At 36.8% G+C, this 17,817-nt stretch overlaps 1 protein-coding gene across 50 annotated transcripts in view; it reads right to left on the bottom strand.

Moving 5' to 3' along the window:
- rimbp2a (RIMS binding protein 2a) overlaps positions 1-17,817 on the bottom strand; it is an 81,721-nt gene that overhangs the window by 14,178 nt on the left and 49,726 nt on the right. For 22 of the 50 annotated variants that reach the window (XM_073935135.1, XM_073935134.1, XM_073935136.1 and 19 more), the window contains 9 exons: positions 15,181-15,231; positions 13,802-13,822; positions 9,530-9,707; positions 6,689-6,837; positions 4,427-4,506; positions 3,858-3,967; positions 2,838-3,638; positions 2,044-2,195; positions 765-1,649 (listed from right to left, as the gene is read on the bottom strand). In XM_073935135.1, the coding sequence (XP_073791236.1) occupies positions 765-1,649; positions 2,044-2,195; positions 2,838-3,638; positions 3,858-3,967; positions 4,427-4,506; positions 6,689-6,837; positions 9,530-9,707; positions 13,802-13,822; positions 15,181-15,231 (2,427 nt within the window). The remainder of the gene's footprint in view (positions 1-764; positions 1,650-2,043; positions 2,196-2,837; positions 3,639-3,857; positions 3,968-4,426; positions 4,507-6,688; positions 6,838-9,529; positions 9,708-13,801; positions 13,823-15,180; positions 15,232-17,817) is intronic. The other 28 variants (XM_009295363.5, XM_073935148.1, XM_021469052.3 and 25 more) reach the window with 3 other exon arrangements.

Here is a 17,817-nt window from a genome sequence, read left to right as displayed (position 1 = left end):
CACACACATACACACACACACACACACACACACATACATAAATGGTGCCAAATATACAGTTGAAATCTGAATTATTAGCAACACCGGTTTATTTTTTCCCAAAGTTCTGTTTAAATGGATGAAAACTCTTTCAACACATTTCTAAACATAACTCATTTCTAATAACTGATATATTTTATCTTTGCCATGATGACAGTAATTAATATTTACTAGATATTTTTCAAGACACTTCTCGGGTAATTAGGCAAGTTATTGTATAATGATAATTTGTTCTGTAGACTATCAAAAAAAAGCTTAAAGGGGCTAATAATTTTTTACCTTAAAATGGGTTTTAAAACATTTTAAACTGCTTTTATTCTAGCCAAAATAAAACAAATTAGACTTTTTCCAGAAGAAAAATATTATCAGACAAACTGTAAAAATTTCCTTGCTCTGTTAAACATCATTTGGGAAATATTTACAAAAGAAAAAAAATCAAAGGGGGGGTAATAATTTTGGCTTTAACTGTATATATTGACATATGACACCATGTGTGTGTGTGTGTGTGTGTGTATGTGTGTGTGTGTGTGTGTGTGTGTGCGTGTGTGTGTGTGAAAGAAAACAAAGAAATAAAAAAATTAAAAGGAAGATTTTAAGCATTATTAACAATCATATGGGTCATTTTGACCTCTGCTATTGATGTAGGTTTTTTGGGTCATGCATTCTAGGGTTAAGGCTGGTATTAAGCTATATATACCATGCTCTTTGCTCACTCTTTGACTCACCCGACCACTCTCTGCAGCCACTCTCTGGGCAGCCTCTCTGGCAATAGCCTTGGCCACAGTGTCAGGAATGAGTGTTCCCCTTGGCTGGGGGAGAATCCTTTGAGGGGATGGGGAGCGCCGATTTGGGCAGGCCGGGGCCTCCAATGTGTGTCCGTGTGGCATGCCTGTGGGAATGCCTGATGGGGAGCAACCAGGCTCCCATGGCTGAGGTGGGCCCCCTCCATGATGAAGCATTCCCGGCCCTGGCTCTTTGGTTTCCAGCTCTCTGGCACTTAGTGGTCTTTGGGGTTGGGGAAGGGGCAGTTGGGGAATGTGAGGCTGGGGCATCGGGATAGCTGGCTGGGGTTGCAGCATGGGAATGGGTGGCTGGGGTTGGGGCATAGTCATAGGTTGCTGGGGTTGAGGCATAGGCATGGGTGGCTGGGATTGGGGCATGGGCATGGATGACTGAGGCTGGGGCATTGGTATAGATGGCTGGGGTTGAGGGATAGGATGTGCTAGTAAAGGCTGGAGGTGCGGTGGAGAGGGCTGTGTGGGATGAGGCATGCGGTGTGGATGAAGGTGAGCTGGGGGCTGGTTGGGGCAAATGGGAAGGGGCTGAAGATGGGTTGGTGGTTGGGGTCCAGTGTGACGGGGAAGGATTTGAGGATGGTGTGGCATCGTATGGGACTGCTGGGTTGGGAGAGGGGGCTGCATGCGATGAGGAAGAGGAAGGGTTTTAGAAAGAGGCACCAGCAGGTGGTTTGGAATGACGGCGACGTGGGAGTCTTGAGATTCTCCTTGTGCTGATAAAGTCCTGACGATAACCTCACGTGCCTCCAAACACTGGAGACGGTTCAGCTCTACTGCCACATAGTCTGCCATTGGATATAACACCTCAGCGATCTGAAACAGCATTAAGGTGTGGTCATAAACCCAGCCATTTTGATAAGAATCCATGCAATTAGAAAAGTGACTTCTGTGTGAGCTGTACTTTATACATTGATTCAATATTGATGAAAATGTCTGCCCCAAAAATTTGCTAATGTGACAGAATTCTTCTCATTAATCCCCCAAATAACAAAAAAGACTATTAGTGTGAAAATCATTCATTACTCAAAAACCCTTGAAACCTTTACTTCAATGTTTGGAACTTCCCTGCTCCACCAACAGGGGGCATCACTGTGAATTTCTAACAAAAATAAGTCTTGATGACACTTGTTTAGCCAACATGCATTTAAGAATTGTTCTGTCACATAAACGTCATCAGATGTGACTTCTGATGCATGCATGTCCTTACCCTCTGACCCTTAGTGCACACTGCGTAGCCAATAATATTTGCACCATTGGACATTCCTATTGGTGACATTGCAGGGGGCTTCCAACGGACTTGGAGGATCCCTGGGGCATGTCCACACTGGACTTGAACTTCTTGCGGAGGCAGAGGGGGTCCTGGGGAGAGACAGAAAACCACAAGTTAGTTACTGTAACACTTTTCATGCAAAACATCTGCCTTCCTGGGTTCATTCATATGCGTTTACAGTAACATGGTCATTTCAACATCTATACAGCTGAATAATAGCACAAGGGCATGCATTACTTCCAAATGTCTGCATATTTCAGCTAATTAATTAATTCAATTAGCCCCACTAAATCTATTATTGCTGTTTTCAACTATGTTAAGTGAAGTTTTTTATTACTTTTACGCATTTCTAATCTCAGAAGAGACTGTGTGCAGTTATTCTCAATATTCAAATTGTGATATTCATTTGAGCAATGCTGATACTAACTCCTATAATCAAAGATCAAATTTTCACTCTCTGCCTAATTTCAGTAGCGGTCTGAAAATCTGTTTGTTGGCTACTTACCATCAATGTGGTCTGAATGAGTAACCTTATGGGCTGCACAAAGGTCTTGCAAATTATAAAACAGCATTATCAAATTTCTAACTGATAACAAAACTATAAATCAGAAGGTAATCAAATTAGACTTTGTGGATCGAAGTATAATCAAAACTACCATTCACTTTATGCATCTAATTTTCTTAGAATTGATGCTATATCTGAACAACATTACTGTACAGTTAAATCTTACCTGCCGCCTGAGTGCAGAATTCCACCCCAGCCTCTCTCTTCTCTCTCTGCTCCAGGGGCATGTGCCAGGGCACCTGGTGAGGTTTGGCCAACACTTTTACCTTGTACACAGTGGCAGCTTTCAGGTTCACAAAACGCAGTTTGTAAGAACATGGCTTAACCACAGCATGCTCCACACCATCTAAGTACACAACATGGGCGTAGTTACTATTACTGGGCAGCCAGGAAAGTTCAGCAGAGTCACGTAAGATATCGTCCATGCGCAGGCCGGTGGGGGCCACCACAACATTTCGGCCCACCAGCAAGGTGCAGCGCAACTCATCGGAGAGCCCCCTGTCCGTCACACTCTGTACTGACACACGGTAGGTGAAGGCAGCCAGATCTAGCTTCTCAAGAAGCAGTTTGGTCCTGCCCCCAAACGGCACAGAAGAACGTACTTCCCCCTCCACTAAAATATTGTAGCCATTGATGTTTCCCCAGCCGAGGGGCACCATGGGTGCCTCCCAGGCCACTATCACACTTCTTGCCAGCTGTTTGATCAGGTTGATCTTCCTAGGGTAAGGCACAATGTCTTCTCCCAGTTCCTCTCCATCTAAAGCCCCTGTCCCATTACTGCAGTGGCCGAGGACATCACTGCTAATGCTATCCAGCGGACCGCCTCCATCTATGGTAGTCAGACTAAGACAGCTCTGCTCCAACCTGCCCTGCTCCTCTACCCCTTCAATAGAAAGCTTTTCCTTGTCCTGGACAAACTCCACAAAATTTGAAGGAACCAGGCCACGCTGGCCATCCAGCAGCTCCCCTGGAGCAAGACAAAAAATAGAAAGATCTCATAAGCTGCGGCAGATTTCATTACATAAAATGTAATTGTGATGCATGTCATTAAAATACATGCTGCCAGGTATTTCCTACTGATTAAACCCACTGTTAGTCTTTGCCTTTTATTTATTCTGCAGTATCCATAAGCAAACAAGTTACTCAATTTTTTATGCAATATCAATAGTGTTACAACATTAATTACCTTCATAAAATCCATCATCGTCCATGTTCCCATATACATACAAATACTTCCCTGCCACAAGGGGGAGCTCTGCTTCGGGATGTTCATTAGGTCCATCGTAGGGATTATAACTGACCAAAATAGCAAACAGTAAGTGGGAAAGAAAACAAACATTAAAAGATGTTAAGATTCGTTCATTCATTTTCTTTTCGGCTTAGTCCCTGAACCGCCAACTTATCCAGCATATGCTTTACGCAGCGGATGCCCTTCCAGCTGCAACCCTTCACTGGAAAATGTTAAGATTTTACCAAATAAATTTAAATTGTATTAGTTTCTTTACATTAAATAAGCTCAGTGTAACATACTTTAGAAATTATTTGAAAATGCTAATTTGGTATAACTGCCTCATTTAAGTTACACAGACCTTTTGTTATTCATTTATTTATTGAATACAAAGTTTTATAAAGCAGTATTTGAACGTAAATATTTAGTCAAATTAAAAATGACTTTTCATCAATTTAATGCTAAAAATACCCAAAACTTTTCTAAACATCATCAGATAAATAGTGGCTAAGCTTTAAGAAAAGTACCTGTAGCGGGCAGTGCAAAGACGGACCTGGCCTGTGTATCTCGTTTTGGACCTCGAAGGTGGCCTCACCTCATCATCCATCTATGAACACAGGAAATCATCTCAAATTTTCATGTTAACCATAGCAACAATAATATACTATGACAGTATTACAGAGACATTGTCATTATGTAACATCCTTTTATTTCCAGTTCTGCTTCCAATGTGCACAGTGTATGCATGTGTTCATGGATGATCTGATTCATGTATGATGAAGTGTATGGAGTGGAGATGATTACTACCGATTTGCATTGATGTCAATCAGAGAGACAGGGAAAGAGCAAAGCTAAAGTGTGTAATATCTATGATGATAACAGCAGCACAAAATGGAATGGCAAAAACAATGACAGGTTTTGCCATTGTTGTGAGCAAAAGTTTGGTTGCAGCACTGAGTCAAAGAACCAGATTTACCCAATAACAACAACCAAAAAAAGTGTGCGAGTCCCTCAAATTAAGGAACAAAGATGAACATTCTCAATTACAAATCAACCAATGGGCAAATATGTATGAGTGCAAAGAAAATAATTTGATATTCATGATCTCAAAGCTTGCCTTCATGAAAAAAGTTGTAATTTAATTAACGCAGATATGATACACTAATAATTGAACAAAAAGTATTGTTTTTTTTCATTGAGGCCTATTTATTTATTGGTCAAAAGTAGGCACTCACAAAATAGACAAGCTTAATTTAAGTGAAGTTTACTTCTAAACTAATTTTAGAGGGATCACATGCTTATGATTGACCACAGCTGGTCCCGCATTAACGCATGATGACCAATCAGATGATTCCTAGCTCACTATAAATAATCAAAGATTCTTACCTCAGTTATCTTCATTTTGAAGTATCCCCCCTTCCACCCCTACTCCTTCTCCCTTTTCCTTGACAGGGTGGGACGGCAGAACAGTGCTTAGCACTGTTGCCTCACAGCAAGAAAGTCACTGTTTCAAGTCCTTACTGTGTGGATTTTACATGTTCTCCCTATGCTCGCGTGGGATTCCCCTGGGTTTTCCAGTTTCCTCCCACAGTCCAAAGACATGTAACATAGGTGAATTGACCAAACCAAATTGGCACCATAGATGAGCTCTTAAACAGCAGTATATCTCTCTATAGCAATCCCTTATTGCCATTGTCCATAACTAAGCAGGGGAGTTCTCGAAACCCAACTGAGCTCAAACTCCCCTCTCGCCCTGCAAATGTATGGGAACCCCGGGCTTAAGAATCTTATGAGCTCTGGCCTCTCTCCTAGGACAGCATGCCAAACACCCTTTATAATCAATCATCAGCAGTGTGAACTTTTGAAGTGACCATAAGACATAATCCTTCTAGATGCAGAGGTGAAAGACTTCAAAACTAAACAGCACTCATGTCACGCAACTCATGTTTACTTACAGTAAGCCATATCTGACTGTATTTATGTGAAATAAACCACAAGATGTACATTTTGGCAGCTGCTTGTGATGGCAATATGTGATTCCCTAAGGTAGTCTTTTAATTCCTGAAGTAAATTTAAAATAACATATCTGGCAAACAATTTGTTCGGACAATGTGTTTCTTTGGCATTCCAAATAAATGAACACTCTCAGTTCTCTAGGGCACCGACTCCTGGCAGTTACAACTTGCAGCCATTTCAAGCACAACATTTAAGACATGCTTTTTAAAGTATTAAATAGTGGTGCAAATACACATAATTTGATCAAAGCAAACAATAGTAAATCACCTTGATTCATTTTATTCTCACCCTCCCATAAATTTAGCATCTGACCAGGAAGATCATACAAATGCATATTTCAGGTGCAAAAACAGCCATGTCTTTACAGTTTTAGTGCCATTCTTCACTGCACATGTTTAGTAAATATGCACAGTACTAAGTTTTATGCACAGTTTTACCACCAAAAAGCAGGCGGAAGCAGTTAAATTCGGCCCAAAGTGCAAGATCACAAATTATTTAGGATTATGTTTAAGCATCTAAAGTCTCACAAGTATCTGATTTAAGTTTCAGACTTTCTTTAAAGCATCTCAGAAGCATCAGAAAATCTTTAAACCAAACATCTGATGTGAGGTCATTTATGCTCCTAATTATAGAGAGGCCAATTATAAAAGCATGAAACTAGCACATATATTCTCCCTAGTAAAATGCAGGCAGATAAACAGATACTGCTTTTTGCTCACAGCAATGTTTAGCGGAATGATCAGATTATGTGTGGTTGGCTGAGAGAGACCAACCTCTGAGAGGGATGCTTGCATGGGGCTGCTGGAGCGACTCCGGGTTTGGACAGTGGGTTTGACCGTCAGCTGCTCTGGTTTGTCTCTCTTGTGTTGCTGTACTATGGGCAGTTCTGAGACCAGTGGAGATCCGTCAGATCTCTCATCACCTGCAAGCATGAGTTACTGCGTTCATGAGTGATTGCGTTCAATGAACAATAGGATGAATCTGAAAAAAAAAATGAATCTAAATAAGGCTGTGAAGTAAGATGCAAAACTTAAAATAGGTTTTAGTTAAAAAAATGTTTTAATGTAAAACCTAACCAGGGACGAGAGCTGCAAATTAGCTTTATGCTATTTGCCCTATGTACGCAACATTGGTTATCTTTGTATAACAATGTCAAGTGTATTGTCCCTGTAAAATAAATTAAATAATAATAAATTATTTACCTGTGCATGTATTACTGTAAAAAGCAGAAAAGTCTGATCTCAACTTAGTTGACCGGTTTCTCCACAGATTAATACCCACTGTGGTTGATACAGTATAGGTTTAAACACTGGAAAAATTATATTTCAATTATTAAAATTCCTCAAGTTTGTATAATAATAGCTGTTCTAGTTTTTATTATTTAAAAAGAGTGCTGCAGTTATTTATTTGTGATAAATTCCTTAAATAAGGTCTGTGAATAACACAAATCTCAAGAAACCATATTTTCACATTTTATTTAAAGTCATTAAAATACCCACGTGTGAGCTTTTAACTTATGCTATTTTTAACAAGTGGCTTATCGGGAGATTCATCACACCAAACTAGTAAATTCATATACTCACAAGTATGCTTACACTGTAAAAAATGTTGGCTTTCATACAGTCGATTAGTGTTGGGGCAACATGAAGGAATTAAGTTCATTTATTAGATTTTACAAATAGAAGTGGATTGAACATAAAACAAAAAAGTTATCCCCAAAAAAACTCAAGAATTGTGTTATCTCAGCTTATTTTAAATAAATAGTTTAAACAAACAGCAAACGTAATTTGAGCGTAATTAAAGGTGCTGTGTGTAAATTTGACTTTTCTAAAGCATAAAAATACAATAATATATTTGCAGATATTTAAGAAACATAGCAAGTGAACATTCTTGTTTATCTAAAAAACAATTCTGACGTCAGATATTCTGCTTTGAAAATGGGTGAACGGAACGGCTGTTTTTGTTTTCGTCATTCAACCTGCCCAATGCCACTTTAGCCAATTGTATTTCAGCACCCCGGGTTGCCATGAAAACTGCATATTTCATTCATTCATTCATTTATTCATTCATTCACAAAGGCTCTCAAAGTATGCGTCCATGACCGAAATGCGACCTCTGGTGGACAGTAGCAGACTCCAAAATGAGACCCAGATTCAGAGATCCACATGAGGTTATTAATTCGCAAATAATAGATGCGTAAACAGTAGGTGAGCAGGTTACATTGTAACCCTGTTTCCTAACAACACGCTACGTGACGTGATTTGCAGTGATAAGCAATTTGGCTGTTTGCACCAGACGAAACATGACAGAAATTTAAACACAATCATTCAGAAGCACAGAATATGCACTCTCATAAAGTGGTAAGATTTATAATCAAATTAGTACATGCTGTACATGCTGAATTACTGATATGTGTTGGTTTTGAGTCACAGTTCAAAAATTCAATTTCAAATGGTTTGTTTTATTTTCAAGATCTGAGGTGAACTATCTGCTGCTGCTTTTGGTATATGGCAATAAATGTCATGTAAAATGGCATTCAAACTCACATTATCAGCCTTTAACACTGAAAAAAGCACATGAAGTGTACCTGAGGTGCTCATTGTCAAAGTTGTCTGTTGTTCAGCTGCAAGAAAGCCATTTCTAATATATCAATTCAAAGTATTGGCTAGAACAAAAAACACTTTAAATATTGATAATATTGCTTCTATCACGTGCTGTTGCTTTTATATAGAACATGTTTTAAATCAGCCTTTAGGCTTGATCATCAGACTCACTCCTGTTGGTCCTCAATCTGGCAACCTGCGCTCGCATTTGTTTTATCCAGGAATGTTATACTTAGTTTAACCACTGGTTGTCAAACTTACATACTGCACCTTTAAGTTTATAATGTTCTTCATTAATCAGATTTTCAGATCAAATTTTTAAATTATTTAAGTAAAAGCTGAAAGAATTGCCTGCGTTTAGCTTTTACATCTGCCAATTGCCTTTAGGCTTCTAAATTTAAAAAGGTTGTGCTCTTCAGTACAGGAGTCATGAACTATTGATGGTCACAGAGATTATTTTCTGCAATAATCCAAAAGCCAATGGAAAATCCTAATGTTTTTCCCCCCAAGGGAATCAGGGGGATGCCAACTTCTTGGCTGGCCTACAAAAATGCATCACTGCAGCACTCAGTTTAAAATCTCAAAAAATTATTTAAATAAAAAGTACTATGATTTTACCATGATACAATGATAAAATGGGCTTCTTATATAACATGTATGGATGCATAGGAATGTTTTTTAATCATATTTACTGTGCATGGTACTCTAAAAAAAGTAACATTACTGTTACTCCATGCTAATACCATGCAATAAAACATGCTAATACAATAAAAGGGTCCAAAACATGGTAAAACCATGATACATATTTTGTGAATGCAATATGTTTCTTGGCTGCAAACACATATTGAAAAAAGGGCAACCGAGAGATATTTTTATGTAAATTAGCTGCATTTCAGGAAGGCCAGAGCTGCTGGAAAGGTGTTATCAAAACTGCCCACAATATTGTAAAATAACTGTGATTCATGTGGGAGAAAATACACCTCCAAATGTTTTTAAAAATGCTTCGCTCACTTTTTTCTGCCTGGCGCTGCAGGCTGTTGTAACTGTTGCACAAGTTTTTCTCCTGTGAGTCAGTGTTGAGTGTATCCTCGGCGTCTGACCCCAGGTGATATTTCTCCAGCTCTTTCGACAAAATATTGCACTGCTCACTCTGTGCCCGGCATTTCTGCTCTAAGTCATGAACCTTGACCTTTGAGGGTCACAGTAAAGAATAAAAAAGAAAGAAATACACAAGCGATGAAATGGAATCGTTTATATCATACAAAGGAATAAATACACTAATCTGTAGCAATGGTTCTCAAATGGTTTCACTTTAGGAGCCGCCAAGATGCAAAATCATGCCCAACAAAAATGAACATTTTTACCATGACAGACACAGCTGCAAGCGAAAACTGACGATTTAGCAGTCTGGCACATGGAACAAACATTGGGCAAAAAACTGTACTATTAGGAAAATGCCTGCTATTAGACAAATTACCCAGCATTGAAAAATAAAATGTTATAAACTTGATTGGATGCGAAGCCTGTGAACATGAGTTTGTAGTTGTTTTCTCCTTTTAGAGGCTTATAAGCCTATTTATTCAGATGATCTAAGTAGCCATTTTTTAGGAAAAATTTTTTTTTGGAAATAGTCTTATTTTAGCTATACAGTTAAGTTTTTAAAATGTTTGAGGCATTTAGCTGATCTCCGTGTCGAACAGAAGCTCATTTAGCTTAGTTTAGCCTCAATAATTGAATCGGATAAAACTATTAGTATGACCAAAGAGTTTCAATAATTTTCCTATTTAAAAATTGACCCTTCTGTAGTTGCATTGTGTGCTAAGAACAACAAAACATGAAAAGTTGCTATTCTCTTAGCCGACCTATACTCTGCAATGATGCGCAATGGGACTATTTTAGGCAAATAAGTAATATCATTGCATCTGCTCACTGCAAAAATAGCTTTTCTTACTTATAATTTTTGTTTTATTTCTAGTCTAAGTATCTAAAAATTAAGTCAAAAAGCATTTTCTAGACAACAAAAAAAAATTTATACAAAGATTAAAACAGAGAGAGACCTTTTGGATCTATACAATAAAATTTCAAAAAAGCAAATTAGATTTTTCTCCTTTTTTTGTAATTTCCCCCCCCTCTTTTTTATATGTTCTATAATGTTTCATTTATATATTGTTTAATATATATTTATTGATGTATGTGTATGTGTGTATATGTATGTGCATGTTTATGCATTTATTTGTACAATATACTAGTTTATCTGTCTCTATATACATATTTTTGTGGTTTCATTCTATATTTGTTGTACTATTTGAGAGATATGTTGTATATTTTTCATATTTTTCCACATTTTTGAGTGCCTTGGACTGATTTTTGCTGTTTATACTAATGAATCCCTTACCCAAAGAGCACAGACACATTATTTAAGCTACCCCTGAGCACTTTTTGTTTGATTTAAAAAAAATATATATAATATATAAGTAGAAAATAGTTAAGAAATAGTATGTCAAAATTAAGCGATTTTTCCGTAAAACAATTCAAACAGTCTGCCAAAGGGGTAAGCAAAATATTTTATTTTGCTAGTTTTGACAGTATTATTTTGCTTATAGCGTTGGCAGATGATTTAGCTTATTTTAGGAAAAATCACTTAATTTGGCGTATTATTCCCTTTAAAAGACTATTGTTTGCTATAAAATGCTTCTTGACTAAGACAAAGAATCTAAGTAAGGTAAGCTTTTTGCAGTGCCGCTGCAGCTATGGTATGGCAGCAAAATCCCTTGATTATTAAGCTCTAATGAGAATATAGTTCATAGCCATATCGAGCTAGAGAATAGCAGCTTCCATTTTCTGTTGGTTTTAGTACTATGTAACTACAAGAGATTCAACCTTTAAGTATGAAAATTATTGACTTTTTTTTTTTGAGTGAGATGGAAGTGGTCTCATCCAATTCAATGATTTATGCTTAACTATAAACTAAAAGTGCTATCTTCAGAGCCAGAGGTTGGCTGAATAGATTGTGAATTGGTAAAACACAGCTGTTTAACTCTATGGAATCGGCTGCACGATATAGACCATTTTGATGCATGTAATTGTAAACAATAACAATGGTCTTAATGTATTTGCTGTTTTACATTTTTAGTTTCCGTAGCTTCAGAGAATTCACAAAAGTCCACATATTGATAATTGATGTTATGATTTCTGAATTTATGAATTTTAATGTTAAGTTATTATTGAATTGCCTCATATTTCAGTTGTGAAATAGTTTAACAACAAGCAGGAATTGTTCATGGGCCAATGACACATTAAAATGGTCTACTAGAAAAATCGGACAAGATTTTGTTATTAAGCGATATATATTGCGACATGAATACAATTTCACCACATGACTTGAATATCTTTATCTGTAAGGAATTTAATCATTTTAGATTGATGTAGGGGAGTGCATATGCATACAATATAAGAAACCATCTAAAGACATAGACAAATACAATAAAGAAAAAGATACAAATGAAATAAACAGTGTTTATACTAACAGTATTCAGGTATCCAGAAATTGAATAATCAAATGCAAAATAATACAGCATAATCTTCATTTTATAAATATTATTGATTAAATTAATTGTTATTAAAGTTACAAAACGGTACAATTTTTCCAATCCTCATACAGTTACAGGCCTCAAAAACACATGCTAATGATAAATTATATTCCAGACTCAACATTGTATATCCTGCGATGTGACTATTGTGAATGATCACATTGCGAAAACAAAGCTGAAACGATATATTGTGCAGCCTTACTATAGGGAACTTGAAAATAAGCCTATTTCCAAAAAAAAAAAAAAAAAGGTGGCTTGTTCCTTTAACACAATAAAAGATTTTTATAAAGTAAAATGAAATGCTGTGTCCTTTTACATAAAATTACATTTAACTAGTGCATGTTTAAGTTTTACAAACAATACAAAGTCAGAGCATTGGTTTTGTCCCTGTTGGCAAAAATAGAAAAGATCTGTGAACCACTTCTGGGTTGTGACCCACTTGTTGAGAACCACTGAACTACAGAAATACTGTATCTATAGTACAGAATATAAACAATCAACGTAATGACAAATTATCTGCTTGTGAAAAGAGACCTGAGAGAAGCTTTTTGCATTTCATCAGCAAAAAAAATTAAAATACAGAGCTCCAACTGGCTTTGAACAATGGCTTAACACAGAGCACCTGCTTCAAGGCATGCAATAAGAGCACTTTTAGTGGCATTAGAGGTTTAAATAAACACACACGCACACACAGGTTAAGAGTATTATCTAACCAGATCATAATACTGATACAGTCACATAATTTCACCTAGTTTTACCCCAACTAAAGACCTGATGCAACAGTCTGTCACAGGGAAACATTAACAATTCATGGCCACACAGAGGAGTGCAGCAGCATAGATAATAAACTGATGCACAAAAAGCAAGGATTTTAAAGTGACAGATTATCCAAACATGACAATTCTGCCATTATTTACACATCCCCTCATGTCATTGTTAATATAAGGCGATCCGTTAATAAATAATTATTTTAGTCAGTTCTTTAAATCAAAGGTAAACAAACTCCCCAATAAAGGCAATAGCCACATTTGCAATGCTTTTTTTGTGCTTTGTGCTGTATATGAAGCTAGAAAGCTGGATTGTGACCCTGTATGACAAAAACAGTAAGCGTACATTTTATTTGATATATATTATTTGGCATGAAAGCTGAATAAATAAGCTTTCCATTAATGTATAGATTCTTAGGAAAGAACTATATTTGTCCAAGATACTCTAAATACTGAGAAAATCACTTTTAAAGTTGTGCAAATTAAGCCCTGTGGAATGCATTACTAATCAAAAAATATGTTTTGCTATACTTATGGTAAGAAATTTACAATATATCTTCATGGTACATCTTTACATAATATTCTAATGATTTTTGACATGAAAGAAATATCAATCATTTTGATCCATTTAATGTATTATTGCCAAAAATATACCCATGCAACTTGAGACTGATTTTGTGCTCCAGGGTCACAAATATGGAACAAAATATGAGTTAATGAATCAAAATTTCTGTTTTTTTTTATTTTATTAGTGGAGGAAAGTTTAGAAGCTTTGAAACAAGTACACAATGAAAAAAAAGACATTTCCAGGGTGAATTATTCATAGTTTAATGTATGTTTTTTTGTAAGCCTCTCATGACAGAGAGAGAAAAAACTAATATGGAAGGTTACCAAAAAAAAAACTGCATGAGTGTGAGTGTGTGTACCTGCATTTTGTCCATATGGCTCTGTTTAAACACAAAAGGAAAAAAAATGAAAATCAGAATGATCGGGGTCAGAGATGAAAAATAACACAAAACTAAAAATATTCAACTATGGGGGGAAAAGGATAAACTGAATGGCTTAAAACTAGGGATGCTTCGGCCGATCGGCTAGAGATCGGTATTGGCTGATAATCACATTTAATGACTCGATTTTTTACTCACCAATCTGGCCGATCGCACAAACTGATGTGTTTGTTTACGATTTTTACATCGGCTCCCAACACAGCAGCTAAAAATATATACAGATGTGGTGCGACTTCTGTTTATACAGTTTATTTGCACGACTCGCATGAGCGATGGTCTCTTTGATGCAACCATTGTATATCCAGTGTTTTGAGCTGCTGTGACTAGTGTCTCCTCCAACCATGTGACTTCTGCCAGAAGCTCTGCGAGTCTCCCGCATATTCATAGCTGCTCTATGAGACGCACAAATCATAGCGACGAGAGTAGATGAGCAAGAGAACAGATCGTGAGAGGCACATCGATAGTGTAAGTAAGCATTATAGTTGTTAGGTAAAATGAATAGATATAACTTTTTGTAATATACTTATTGCAAAAAACAAACGTGTATAGACCTATTTCCTTTTAGTTAAGAAGTCATACATATATAGGTTTGCATCTTAACTTTTCTAAATGTTTTTTTCAGTGAAACATGTTAAATGATTATTTCATCACTTGCAATGTTCTTAAACAGCATTGTCAATCATTTTTCTTGGCAGATTTTTTTATCTTTTTTGTTCCTTAAAGCTGCTTTTGACCATGACATGTCCACACTTAATGGTTAAAAGAGACATGTTTAAGGGATTATATGAAACACCCTTCATTTATTCTTTAAGGTAAGGCGAGATCTCCACTTAAGTATCATACTTACAGGTAAAATTTGCTTTATGCATTAGCAATGACAAGGAATCATGACTCTGTAAAAATCCAGATCGAAGCATCCCTACTTAAAAACAAAATATTAGGGTATACAATAAAAAACAATATCACAGATGGAAAGAAGCAAAAATGATGAAGGTTGTGAAAATAAGGAACCACAAGAAGGATGCCCCGTTGAGGATATAAGCTCTTAAGCTGACCATACATGACAAGCAGAAGCTTCTCAGAGCGGACCGAATGTCAGACATTGTGGTCTTTTATCAAAGACAAGAGAGATCCAGACAGGCCTCGCTGGTCCCTTCTAAATTTATCTAGATAATTTGGCTAGACGGGTCCTTTCTGCACGAAAGGCAGCCCTTGCTGACCAAGCCAGAAGTGTAAATTAAGCTTTTTTATAGAAAGATGCCAAAGCATGGAGGAAAAGGAAATAGGTTATATTTTACCTCTAGCAGATGCACCACTTCTTCTCGCTCTTTCTCAGCTTCAGCCTGAACCTGAAAATAAGAGATAGCACATTTAGGTTAGTTGTACAAGTGTGATTCCATTCACTCAAAACCTAATCAACATCACAAAGTATCTGCAACCTCAGCAGGACATTATAATCTCACATCGATTGTGAAAGATTTGCCAAGATTTGTTTGGCAAAACTGCTTCTTCTAACTTCACACAGATTTATTGATCCCAGAAAGGAAATTCCTTATCTGAAGGACAAAACTGTGAGTCAGAGTTTACAGTAGTTACTCATAAGTGAGTAAAATTATAGTGAAATATGTTTGTTGGCAAGTAGGAAGTTAAGACCAGTGTAAAGAAATAAATTACAAATAGTCAAATTACTGTGAGTAGTTTTTCTCTGGAATTAGGTAGTTTTAAAAATGTGTACTTTTACTTGGGAAGCATTTTTAGTGCTGTATTAGTACTTTTACTGAAGCATTTTCCTTCAACCTGCAGTCACTAATTTATATGTTTATTTTTTTCGTGTCTACACTGATTGGCTAAGTAAAATAATCAGTCCCGTAATTCCAGTCTAATTAAATCATTTATAGAAAAATTGCATCAGACCTCAAAACATGGATACATTATGAATGCAGCAAACATGTACAGTGTCTAAGCATGAAAAGTCTCCAAGAAGACTTCCACACATAGACTGTTTAGACTGCAAAACGAGAAGATGAGAAATATGCCAACTGTATGATGACTGAAATCTCCAAATGACCTAACTGAATAGACTACAGAATGTTACGTTTTCAAATACATTTCCCTTAGCTTACACAGATTTTGCTCCTCATGTAAATCCATCAACCTGCTTTGTGTGGGCTTTTTAGGTGCATATATTCATGTTCTTACTATAATTGAATCTCACAATTTTAACTTATAATCAATGAATGGCAAATATTTTAAGAAAATGTCACTGATGTAAGCTACATCCACAGACTAAAGCAAATACTCTGGACTGCTGAACGAATCACTTGCACTACCCTTTCTACACTTTAAGAACTGTATTCTTCCAGAGTGAGTAAAAGGGCTTGCAAAATCACTCTGGACCCCTCACACCCAGCACACTTTCTGTTTGAACAGTCGGCGCTACAGAGCACCAAGCACAAAAACAGCCAAACACAGGAATAATTTCTTTCCCCAGGCCATCTACCCTAATGAACAGTTAAATATTACCCTACTATGCAATAAACAAATGCAATATTTTCTTATATGCACTTGTAAACAGCACCTTATAACAATATACAATGCAATATTTTCTCTACGCATTTGTACACAGCACCTAATAACTTTTATATTTATAACAAATCTGTACATACAATTCACCATCCAGAGCTTTTTGACTAATTGCATCTCTGTTTAATGTTTGTTGTGTCATGTTTATTTTCATGTCACTTTATGTACACTGGAAGCTTCTGTAGCCAAAACAAATTCCTTGTGTGTGTGTAAGCACACTTGGCAGTAAAATCAGGTCTGATTCTCATTCATTTTCCTTCAGCTTCAGCTCTATTTCAGGTGTCGCCACAGCTGAATGAACCACCAACTATTTCAGTATTTTTTTACGCAGCACATGCCCTTCCAGCTGCAACCCAGTTCACACACACATTCATACACTACCGCCAACTTAGTTCATTCAATTCACTTATCCAAACTCCACACAGAAATGCCAACTGGCCCAGCCGGGACTCGAACCAGTGACCTTCTTGCTGAGACGTGACTAACCACTAACCTCTCAGCCACTGTGCTGCCTGAGTAGTGTTTAAAAACATATATTTACTCACACTACATTTTTGGCAAGTAATGGTACATTTACTTGATGTTGATTTTACAGTACTCTTTCCAACACTGGTTGAGACCCAAATCACATGTATAGATGGGCTACAGTTGCCATGCAAGTTCTGTCAGAAAGTCATTTTAAGCATATATGCCAATGTCGTTAGTGAGATGAAAGCTCAGTCGAACCCCTCCCTAGGGATCTGCACTGATGCGGTGTCTACTGTCGGCTCTAATTGCTTTGTTTGCCTGTCGCTGCTCCTTCCTGAAAGGCCGCAGACACAAAGGAAAGCAAACAGCTCTGCAGCCATGATCCTATTATGTGATTGCACTGATTTTATCCAGCACTACTATGCCAGAGTATCTATTACTTCCATGTCTGAAGAATATTGTCTTTTCTTTATGACAGCTTCAGCGGAAGGACTGGAAAGGAAGGATGGCATGTCATGATCATTAGATATGATACCATAAAGAACTGATGAAAAAGATGCTGGTAAGATCCATGCTTTAAAATCGCTTCATAGCCTAAAGTTTATCGAGACAAATAAAAGTATAAATAAACGAACATTTATATAAACAATATTTATTCTCTTTTACAATTTTGTATAAATGACAAAATTAGAGCCACTTAAAGCAAATTTATTAGCCCTCATAGATTTTAAGGGTTTGACTAGATTAAATAAGTTAATTAGTTTGGCAAGTTATTAGACAAAGTTTTTTTTTTAACAAATATTTAGTTTTATTCCTGCCAAATTATAAGAAATAAGACCTTATCCGGAAGAAAAATACAATAGGAAATACTATAAAAGTGTCCT

Source organism: Danio rerio, chromosome 21 (assembly GCF_049306965.1).
Source record: "Danio rerio strain Tuebingen ecotype United States chromosome 21, GRCz12tu, whole genome shotgun sequence".
In the NCBI taxonomy this organism is placed as follows: domain Eukaryota; kingdom Metazoa; phylum Chordata; class Actinopteri; order Cypriniformes; family Danionidae; genus Danio; species Danio rerio.
The sequence above is the reverse complement of the archived record's forward strand: the minus strand, read 5'-3'. Positions and strand labels throughout refer to the sequence as shown.